We start from the raw sequence: 12,476 nt of genomic DNA, 5'->3' as shown, positions 1-12,476 counted from the left end.
AAGGCGGCTGGTTCCCATTTTCTCAGAATAATATAACCAATAACGCTAAAAGTCTAAAACAAAAACAAATTCAGTTTGATGGCTAAAAATGTAACCTGAACATGATAAGTCTTTTTAATACAAAGTCTTGTACAAATGTTTTCAATCCAAACCAAAGCAACTGCAATATTGAGAATTGCTCACCACTGCAAAGTCACATTGATTTCAATGCACATTATACTCATAAAAAAATACCCAAACTAATGACCAATTGGTCCTAAGGGACATAAAGTCCATCATGTGACACAGAACAAACAGTAATTGGAGTCAGGGAATAGGACATAGTGGGATGGGGCTAATAATACAAATCCTCAATTAAAAGCCTGGAATGGGAGAAAGGGTTTAAAAATATGACAACAAAACATTATGTCCTATTTTATTCATTTTGTTTTCATCACCACTTGAACATAACTTCAATCAAACAGACAGAAAAAAAATATACACATAGTGAAAGTAAATGAGGATTTACAGCAATGCATGCACAAATATAAAATTATTCAAACTGTCAATCCCTGTAAATCAAGTATTAGTAGCTTGCATTCAGAGTTATGATTCACTGTAAGAACTGAAACAAAAATATATTTACCTGTGTATAAGAAATAAAAAAATACAGACAACAAAAAACACCCATACAAAGACATCCAGACAATACAATATAACTAAGACCTAGATCTGCCAATAAGTAATCCACTTTAAGATTAGGGTCTATGCTGTTTGCATTAGGTCAAAAACTAGAACAAACAGCATAGACCCTAATCTGCTGCCATAACACAGGTCCAGTTATACAAAGTGAATTCATACTGATCACATCTGACTGCATGTTATACACAGGTGAATAAAAAATACATGTTGTACACTACAAGCCACAACAGAATCTCATCCTGGAACTTGCCATTTTTATCCATGGTTTCTCAAAATTAGTTACATGTTAATAATACTCCAGCAACAAACTCTGGGGACACTGTGTTCAACTCTGCACACAGTAATTATCTGTCTCTGTTGGCAGTAAAAAATAATATCCTAACATGGTTTGTGATGAATGTACAAGTACAAGGCCCTGTGTAACCAATTTTATGCATATATATCTAACAATTTATCTTATTTTACTATTGTATTATTTTCAATTTAGTTTCCAGGATGATGCTTTTGTTCTTTGAAAAATTCATGTAGGCATTCAAATATTAAGATAATCCACTTTTATAAAATCAATGGTTATTGTGGAGCCTAAAATGATGCATCACAAAGACAGTCCACAGAGAAAAAAAAAATGATAATATTAACAACAAAAAAATGTTGTAATCTCAGTAATTGAGTCTTATTGAACAAAATTAAATCCCTGATGCACCCATTTCTTTGTATATTTATTTCAATCACCAATGCAGCCTTTAGGAAGAGTCCACAAACTGCAACCTGTGCAAATCTGATGATTTGCATTAACTAATTCAATTATTTTATAGGCAATTACTGACAACTTACTTTTCCCCAGGTTTTTCTATATAACGTGAAGAAATGCCCTTTGTTCTTTTGTATTTTGCTGAGGGACTCGGGTAAAAACTGGGCTACTATCCTGAAAGTGATTATTATTATTATTATTTTAACATATATTTTGAGTGATTTTTGTTTTCAACCACCCCAAATTTTGTTTAAAGTTAAAATACAACATTTGACAAGCAACCAAGTATAATACTAGTTCTGTCTCTGAACATATATCGTTGCACGTTCTTTTAAAAAAACTACCTAACTAAAGACAATGAATACAATCCAATTAAAATCAATAGCTCCTTGTAACATGTAAATCTGACAGACACAGACAAAAGTTTATTTTTAGTAACCTATCTGATAAAGCATTGCATTTCATCTTAAGGAGAGCTATAGTTTGAAATGATACATTCAGAATAAAGGTTTCACTTTCAAAAATGTGAAAACTTTAATTCAAACGATGAATCAAAAGGCCAACTAAAAAATTAATCATATACCAGTGTCTATCTTAATTTTAATCAGACTGGTTATGAATATAAATAACTGCCATTTAAATGATTACAAAGCAATTTATTGACATTACTCAGCAATTAATCTAATCTTACAATTGGTTTCAGCTTATAGATATTGCCCCCTACCCTTTCCAAACTTTACCCGTCATCTGTCCCCAGAGTCAGGCATATTTCAAAACCTGCAGTCTCCCTAATCACTCAGATTTAATAGCCTGAAATGAGTAATCAATTCCAAACATGTATAGCATATTGTCATAATAACTTAAGAATTATGGATACTGATACAGGCTTTGTATTGGAACAGATCAGTATTTTGTTACAAGACAGAGGACCTAACTAAACATTATTTTAGTTTAACCTTCAAAAAATAAAATTTCACCACATCATTCTAAACTGACAACATTCCAGCAATAAAAATTGTTAAACACCAGAACCCAGAATATAGCAAGAAATATGTCCTTCATACAAAATCGTTGATGGCGACTTCTCATGAGCAAAATACATTACTTACACATGTAGACATGTTACATTCTTTTACAATAAAAAGTACAAAAAGTTTGCAAAAAATAGACATGAAACTATATGGTTTTTAATCTGTCCTGAGGAAAAAACATGTATCAACATGAGTTTATGCAGCATGTGAAGATAGTGTGATGCTAACTGGAATCTCTGTTAACAACCATATTGAAAGCAGTAAATGAATCATGGGATATATATGTCATCTTCAAATGCACAGGCATGATTATTACACACTGTATATATTTACTTGTAAGTCGGGTCCGAATACAAACATAAAGGTCCTGACCTGCCTTTGCATCATGTGCCGTCAGATATGGGTCTATGCAATTTGCATGCAATTATATATTTACTTGTAAGTCGGGTCCGAATACAAACATAAAGGTCCTGACCTGCCTTTGCATCATGTGCCATCAGATATGGGTCTATGCAATTTGCATGCAATTATATATGGTTTATCTCAGTATGCATAAGTATGATTCACCAATTATTCAATTAATGACTCACCAATTATTCAATTAATGACTCACCAATTAAACTATCCTTCGCACATACATTTTACATGTTCATATAGCTCAATTGTAAAAAGAAAACAAGATCATGTTAAAAGAGAACTTAAGGATAACATTCCATTCAGGGAATTTTGTGAATTGTTATAAACAGTAATATGTAAATTTATATTATGACATTTATAGAACAAAAGTGATGTAGCTGATAGAATGCCCATTACAATATGTATCATCAAATAAATGCTGGAGGAAATCCACTAGCATGAACTAAAAGATAATTAAAAAGTGTTTAATTTCTTTTTTAAATTTGTAGCCATTTCAAATTGTATTTCTTTCCATTTGCTAAGAAGTGACAACATTCTGGGATGTTGGTTACTGTCAGATGGGTTTTGTGAGACTCAGCAGTTCAGTGTGGTGGACCAATACACGAACTTGGATACAGTTTATATATACAGTTGTATTTTTGTATTAAAATGAGGCTTTTCAATTATTATTGGCCAAACTGGAGTAGAAACCTACACAACATGACTGTGTTGTCTAACTTACATTACTATGATATATACACTATGGGAATGACATGATCAACAGTCTAAGTAAATCTTCAAAATATGATGACTCAGACCTTTCAAATAAGGTAAAATCAAAACCTCAATCAAACCTGTATCAAATTCATGACTGGAATAGTATGCAAATGACATTAAAAGAAAGAAAAGTAATTAAAATCCCTTAAATAAAAGTTCCTTAAAGTGACTGACATTCCATTGGGCAAAATGAAGTTGCAGGCATTCAAGATAAGATAATTTCTCACTTTCAGCTAGTGAGTGTTTAAAGCATATCTGATTTTCTTCTGCAACAAGATATTCAAATTAGTTGCTGTGGTGGTCATAGTGGATATAAGACTGGCACCATTTTCATTTATGACAAAGTAGACATCATTAGAGGTCTTTTGGTCCAAACCTTTTGTCATAATGATCATCCATTGAGGAGTAGTGACAACAAGATTTTCACGACAGCCATCCTGGCAGCCATACTGGATAAATGACTAGCACTATTTTTTAATTTGGTCCAACTAGGTATCATAAAAAATCTAACTGTGAAAACCCTATGTTGATATAGCTGAATATTTGAAAGTAGCGACAACATAAATATTTGTTGATACAGCTATTCATTTGGGAGGAAAAATATAACATTTATATTTAAGACCAAACTGATACCATGTCAAAATGCCTTTGCCTTTAAAAGGAGTAGCTAAGACAAGATTTTCAAAATGACAACAAATCAGATGTCAGATCAGCACCATAAGAAGTCATTTAGTGAAAATCCTATGTTAATATGACTTTTCAATCAGGAGTGATAACAAAGTTTTCAAGCTGGCCACGGTGGTAGCCATAACAGATCACAGATTAGCCCCAGTTTCATTTAGGATCAAGTAGATGCCATAGGAAGTCCTCTGGTGAAAACCAAATGTCAATATAACTTTCCATTCTGGAGGAGTAGTGATAAGAAGGTTTTCTAGATGGCCTCCTTGTGGCAGCCATACTGATTTTCAATCTGCACAAATATTTTATGAAGAAAAAAACATGCCGCAAAATGTTTAAAAAATGTATATATTTTATTCTTTTTAAAGTTCTTTTATTTGAGAAAGCTGAACCTCCATTTGCTGTGCTGATCCAGGCATGTTTTTAAGTTCACAGCAGTAATAGAAACTATACAAGTACAAAGAATAATATTCATCATTTAAGTCTGACTTTTTCCTTCTCTGTAACAAATCTGATACCAGTCTTAAAAAAAAAAATGCAACTAATTAAATGGAGCATACCTTAAAGCAAAACAAGCTTATCAAGCAAAAATGCTGCATCAAATAAAACATACACATTCAGCATTTAAATAAATAATTAAAATCACATAAAAAGCTGATTTGGCATACGTATTTTATTTAGCTTCAGAAGTAATGCTTTTACTGGTTTTTATACATTTTACCCTGTCATGGCTTTAAGCATTCCACAACTGTTGGGCATTTTATTAGATGGTAATAAGCTGACCTTCACATCAAGGTCACATTTACAGAATTCTCTACCACAGAATGCAAGGCAAAATGGTACAGCATTACAAGTCTGCATACCCGGGTGTCCATTAACAAGTCTGCATAACTTGGTTTACATTAATATTACAAGTCTGCATACCTGGGTGTCCATTAACTTCACTTTTTAATATGAGAATGGTGTTTGTAGGGAGTAGTATCTATGATCATAATTACATGGCAGGATTCAATCTAGGATTCAGGGACATAGACCTTGGACATTCTATGAACAGACCATGTCAGATTTTGACTAGCTAATATTTCACAATGGGGTTGGGGAAGGGGCCAGATACAAGTTTTGACTTTGACAAAACTCTTGCCATTGTTATAGCAAGCCATCATGCATGTGCTTGTGACTTTTTATTACCATTAAAATTCCTTTCCAAATGTTTATTTTGGTCAGTTCTAATAGTGGAATGGATGAAACTGCTTTATCAGGTGAGTAGGATCACTCTCATTTATTAATTTGGGGGATTTTCTGAGAAAAAGCCATTAGTGTGTAGCATATCACCACTCATTAAGATATGTCTGCATGGGAAAGGTTATTATTTATCACTATTTTTAATATGAATTCACTGGTATAAGTGTAAACAATATTGAGTCCAATAATTATCTGCATAAAGCAGATCACATATAAAGGACCTGATTCACAACCAGGAACATGGCACACCGAGATAAGCACAATTTTTGCTGATTAGTTCATATTTGAGTTGGAGACTGGTAATTTTCTGTACTATTGATACAAAACAGCAGCCTAGATTGGATCCTTCATTGGGTATGAAATATCTTACAATTAACCCTCGATCGGAACTTACTGTCAAATGCATTTCACAATCATACCTGAATCAAAGTGCTTTGACTTTGGAAAAGTGGCAAAAACCAACACAATGTGACTGACAGTTGTGGCACTAGTTTCTTTTAAATCTCATCTAATACTGATGAACAAAACATTCACTTTGTAGTTAACGTGACAAACATGAGTGGTTGTAAAGAAAATTGTAAAATCAAACTGGGGATGAAGTATCACAGAAAACTTGTAAGTATTTCAAAATCTAAACAAATACAATGCCAAAGTACAGAAAAAAATGATTAAAAACTTACAACAATGCTCCATGAAATGTTAAAAGCAAGAATAAGTGCCACTTCTTGCACTGTACTAATAAAAGTAAATGATTGACCAGTATATAATTACATACCTATCATCTAATAAAAGGCACAAACTAACAAAATGACATATTACCATGGCATGAGTGCTTCTTGTGGGAGAAAAGAATACTTTTGTAAACTGTGGAACTGGTATCTTTGACACGGCAATCTAAGCATTTAAAAATGAACTTTCAAGATGTTTATGTGCAATGAAAATGTCAATTTCTAGATAATTCATTAAAACAAAATTGTTCAAAACAAATGCTCTTTAAATGTGATAATACCCTTGCATGTTTGACAAAATTTATATTTAGCATATAAAAAAACAACAAAGAAATAAAATAATACACTTAAATAAAACTTGTATAACAGCAGATTAGTTAAGTATAAAACTGCAAACCATTAGGAGTTTAACATCAATAATCATATCTCTGCTTCAAAAGCTGTTCCACATGTCAATTTATGTTAATCTACATCTAAAGATACAACTGCCAAGATTAATAGGTTTTACATAGCAATAAAACCTACTTATTCCAACTTTATATAATTATCTACATCTGCAATCAGACCAGCACCAGTGTGAAATTATAAGTTATCTCATCACCTATGGCCTACAGAAGTACAATCAGCTGAGACCCAGTGAGAAGTTATCTCATTACCTATAGCCAACAGAAGGGCAATCAGCTGAGACCCAGTGAAAAGTTATCTCAATACCTATGGCCATCAGAAGGGCAATCAACTGAGACCCACCAAGAAATTACAGGTTACATGATCTAAGTCAGATCCAGAATTAGATCCCACTAGTCACACTTAAATTGTACCTTTAAGTTGCAATACCTCAGATACATTGTAATGTTGTGAAAGCTTAGGAGTTCCCTTCTGGTCAAATCAATAAGAATGGCAAAGTGTAGAAAATGGGTGCCATAAAAAGCACATTATATGCTTATCCCACGTTGAATAGTTCTCAATGTAGTCACTAGTAGGCTTGATTGAATCTGGATATTACTGATCAAATGATCTCAATGATTTTGACTTCTTGTCAGGGTATACAGTCTTGAACTGATCTTACTACGCAGAAACTAATATTTTATCATTAGACGTATATTGGCCGTAACCTCTAACTTTAGACCCCAAAATCTACAAGTTTCTTTTCTACCCTCAGTGGAAGTGATCCATAAAGTTTGTTCAAGAAACTTTCTCCATTACAAAAGTTATCGTGCAGAAATCCCATTTTTTTTGCATCATAATGGTGACCTCTGACCTTTTTGGCCCCAATATCTAAAGACCTGCTCCTTACCTTATGTACTAGCTCTCCACAATCTTGGTAAAGGTATATGGTCTAGAACTAGATCTGTTATGCAAAAACCGTTTTCTTCTTTCAGTTGGTGACCCTGACATTTTGATCTCAAACCAGCAGACTTTTCCCTTACCCCAAGTGTAAGCCATGAATAATGTTTGGTTCAGGTCTGTCATGTAGAACTAATATTACCATGAAAAAAAATATTTTGTTTAAAATTTTATTTTCAGTGGCAATGACCTTGATATTTTGACCCTCAAATCAAACAGCTTTTTCTTATTCCAAGTGTGTCATCCATAAAGTTTGGAAAAAGCAGATGGTGCAAAATTAAGTTATTGTTTGAAAACAAAATTGGTAGCAGACAAACAGATGGACAGACATCGTAATATATGACTTATGGCAGGTGTATCAAAATCTGAGCAAGGGTATAGCTCAGAACAAATTTCTGAAATATCTGGTGCCTAAGTTTACTATGTGAATTATTGATTTATGTTAACAAATATTCCCAAACACACACACATATGGAGAATCTGCAAATTATCTACAACTCCATTCTCTATATTACTTTCAAATCCCAAGGCAGTACAAAAAAGAAGTTCTTTAATCAAGTTTTAAGGACAGACTTTACACTGTTGTTGCCTGTGCATGACAAAACTAAAAAAGCGCAAACCAATTAAATACAAGCTACAACAATATTACATTTTCAACAAAATACAATGATAGTAAGGACAAGAACATAAAACCAATTTCGTGGCAAACAGCAAAATGAAATATGTCTGCAAGATTGTAATCATGATTCGGCACTGCGTTACCAGCTTTGTCCAAAGGCTGTTGTATTTAAACACGCATGGAACCCAGCAAAAGCAGTTTATTTTTAAATATTTCCCAGGGTTCATAAGAAAACGATGCAAAATTCTAATTTCATCTATAGGTGTAAACCCCATAATGAAAGTGCTATCCCTGGGTCCCAATTACGTTTTTCATGGAACAGTCCAATGTACAGTTGCTACTGTAATATGTTAATACACTTTCTAACGATAAATCAGTTTGGCAGTTCCAATGGTGAACAAGAAATGAATGGACTTTTCTTCACAAAAAAACCCCCAAAAGACTGGTCAATAGCAAAAATTACATAGATTGAGTACTTTATTTGGTAACCATGAATACTGAACATTTGTAAGACTGGTGTTGCTGCCAACTAACTCCACAATTGAGTAATATTCTTGCAATTAATAATATTGATGTAAATATTACCATGGTAACTGACTGGATCAACTTACTGAATTCCACTAGTTACTTGATCATGGTGGTAAAGAAAAGTCCAACTGTATGCAATACAAAACCTTATCTGCAGTAACGTAGTATATCAGCAGATCAGGGTCTATGTTTGTTCCCCTTCTCCCAACAAAGTACATAGACTAAGTTCTGAAATCATATTATGTGACTGCAGACATTGACCTTTGCAGCTGAACTTGACTTATAAGCGAATATTTATAACAAGTACTATAATAAATGTTCAGCTATCAATTTCTATTTATAGTCACAATTTCACTATGAAATTTTAAGACCTCCCTTCCATGAAATACTTCTAAAACATCTGCAAACTGGAATTATTTTATCAAAATAGGCTCATTTTTTCACAGCTTCAGAAAATAAATTGTCACTTCATTCAATGTTTCGACACATTCAACCAGAATAGCTTTATACCAAGCTATATGATTTGGAAACCATGAAAGCTATTTTAATTACAGAAGCATGGCCAAACACTCCATGTCTAATACTTTAGTTGGTTCTTGACCCAATCAGTTACTGGTTCTTTAACACTTTGTTCAAATACTGCACCATAACTGGATTGCTGAATGTGAAATGTTAATTAAGGAGTGACATCACAAATGAAAGATGACTTGCTGCCAATTCTAACATTACTGACCAAGAGAACATTTAAAACATGTAAAAAATTTAAGCTCATTACCACTTCAAGTGGAATATGTGGGATATTTTTAAATTACACAAACATTTAATTTTAAAAGTATTCTTTGACCAAATTTCTGCATAAAAATAGTTTATAAATAAACGTAGGCTTATCATATACAAGTAATTTTGCAAATAGTGAAGTAGTGAAGTTTCAGAGACAATTCTTTGTTACAAATACCATTTGATTGTGGAATGAAATTTTTTAAACACAGCTCATAGTCTCTCTAGTGATCCTTGCAGGATGCAAAATCTCACTTGCTCTGTTGTGACATAATCCAAAACCCTAGCCAAGATCAGTGACCTATTTTTCTTAATGGTGATTAGTAACCTGAAAGATGAATTTACTAATAAAATTTCATACATCCAACAATGTCAGAAAAATTGTACCTATATACATAATCCTTTTCCTAACACCTAGTCTTAAAAACAGGTCAAAGTGACTTTGTTTTTTAGCTGATGGTGAACTGTACCTCTCAATATAAATATACCCATAGTTTCAAACCACTACTTGCAACAGTGTCAAAGAAATGAAACTAAATGCAAAAACAAAATGTTTACACCTACTTAAAAGTGACACTTATGTATCACTATGCTTTGCAAACAAAACCCAAAACAGCTACAGAAGTTATAATCAATATTTTTGATACATTTTGGTGCAGTAACAGGTAACTCAAGCCATGGAGGGGGTATGGATGCTGAATACTGAAACCTTTTGGTAACAGAGATGACTCTACCCATATCTAGACTGGCTGACAAGGCACTTCGAGACTGGTTTTTAACTGCATTATTCAACAAGAAGACTGACTTTAAACAGTCTAAGCATCATGAAGTACAAAACTAAACAATTATGAGTACATGTCTGACATAATGGTAGTTATATCAACATTGAGAAAGCTGTCAGAATTTTGGGATCCAACACTTTTGTCATCACTAGCCTATAATGAACCATCAAACATCATGAAACATTCATTCTGTGACATACTGAGAAGTAATGATATGGGCACATAGCTGAGATCTCTGCAGTCAGGAGTTAAATCCCTTTGTTCCTTATATTGGCAGTGTTCAGTTGCATCAATTAAGATGCATACTAATTTCATGTGAGCCAATATAGAATGAACCAATTAAATCATGAATCATGATCAGACAAGTAAAAAAAAAAACAACTGGCCTCAGTGTGACAAAATATCTTCAGCACAAAAATCTCAACTTAGGCTCCTAGTAATGAGATTCAGATTTTAAAATACTTTACTCAGCACAATGGATGAAATAGACAATTTCAAAACTTCCATATCAACTTTATACACCAAATTTCACCAATTTTAATATCTTTTTCCTGAACTGAATCTTAGTGCTGTGACATTTTTGTGACCGTGGGGCCAACATGAATGAGACATGATAATGCCATTAATGGGTAACAACTGATGAGAATGTGGCTGTTGATACAATAGTAACCCAGCCACTGACACTATCTCATCTTGTTGAAGCTGCCACCAGTTGTCTCCCTTTGATTGCCACCTCGATTGCCACTTGGATTGCTTAAATTGTGCAACGGTACAGGCATCTCAAATTCCACAAACAAACTGAAATGGTCAGATGGGATGTGTGGGTGAGGACAGCCAAAAATCTTGTTTTGTGAAAACCATTCCTGATCCAGTGGCCCCAGTAGACCAAGTAGGTTCATGAAGTCACGTGAATAGAATATGTAGTCAATGATTCCCTTGAAATCATATCTGAAATGAGAAGAAATTGGTTTATTAAAACAGTGTAACTAGTTTTGAAATTCACTTTGTTCTGAATATACTATCTTTACAGCATAAAAGGTACTCAAATATTTTGTTTCAACCTAAGTATTGTGATTCCTCAATTTTAATTTTTTTGTATGTATAATAAGTGCTAAATGCATGTACTTTTGTACATCACAACATAACACTTAATGCATATGATTACTGTATAACTCTAAATACGTGGGTTTTTTTAACAGTATCCTGGTAACTCAAAATACATATTTTATTTTCTGTATATTTCAGTATAACACTAAATATGTATTCTGTGTTCTGTATAATATAGTACAGCAATTAAAACTGAACACCAGGTCTTGTTTTTTCTAATAACAGTATTTTCTCTATACATATACCTTTAAAGAATCAAATCATGGGCTGTAAATTGCATCACCCCTCTGTCCAGTCACATATTTTATAAAACAGTGTCACAGATTTCCAGCATGTGACATCATAGCTGCCATGCATGTAGTTTTAACATTTCAATTGGTTTTGAATCATAAATCACATGTTCATGACATGGTACTTCAATGTGTCTGTCAAAGGATGACATACTGAAATTAGTATTAACATTTGAAATGAAATGTCTTTGCCAGTTGTTACACACCAACTGCAAAGCATCTCATCTTTTTCATTCACTTACAGCCATAGTCAATTTTTTTCCAGTATGCACTGCATGAGTACTGATTTACTTTCTTGACATTCAGTGACACGTCAGTGTCAGTGCCGTCTCCATAGATAGCACATCATTATTAGCATCATCTGAGAATTTGTCTATTCACTGTCACTTTGCCTATTGATGCAAACATCTGAGCTCTGATCATTATTCTGCTAAAATAATGAAAAGGTCAAAGAGTTTTAACTAGTTTTGCCATTTAATGCATTGTCTTGCTATGTTAACCTCACCATCAAACATGTGCTCTCCTGACACTGTTTAGTTGTTGTTGTTGTTGTAGGGTTTAACGCCATTTTTCAGCACACAATAGGCTATACATGGCAGCCAGTATTAATGGTGGAGGAAGAACCCGGGAAAATCCAGGAAAGAACCACCAACCCATGAGAAGCTACTGGCAAGCTTTCTCACATACCCACATTGGCTGAATCCGAGACTCGAACCCATGCAGACAGAGGTGAGATGGCAGTGAT

At 33.5% G+C, this 12,476-nt stretch overlaps 1 protein-coding gene across 2 annotated transcripts in view; it reads right to left on the bottom strand.

The window, feature by feature from the left end:
- Positions 1–401: 401 nt before the first annotated feature.
- The window catches only part of LOC149805815 (CCR4-NOT transcription complex subunit 6-like), a 134,755-nt gene continuing 122,680 nt past the window's right edge, over positions 402–12,476 (bottom strand). For both annotated transcript variants that reach the window (XM_089950529.1, XM_089950528.1), the window contains one exon: positions 402–11,282. In XM_089950529.1, coding sequence (XP_089806655.1) covers positions 11,018–11,282 — 265 coding nt within the window. In that variant the 3' untranslated portion in view covers positions 402–11,017. The remainder of the gene's footprint in view (positions 11,283–12,476) is intronic.

The sequence above is a fragment of the Sinohyriopsis cumingii genome, chromosome 2 (assembly GCF_028554795.1).
Source record: "Sinohyriopsis cumingii isolate HCF-2022 chromosome 2, ASM2855479v2, whole genome shotgun sequence".
In the NCBI taxonomy this organism is placed as follows: Eukaryota; Metazoa; Mollusca; class Bivalvia; order Unionida; family Unionidae; genus Sinohyriopsis; species Sinohyriopsis cumingii.
The sequence above is the reverse complement of the archived record's forward strand: the minus strand, read 5'-3'. Positions and strand labels throughout refer to the sequence as shown.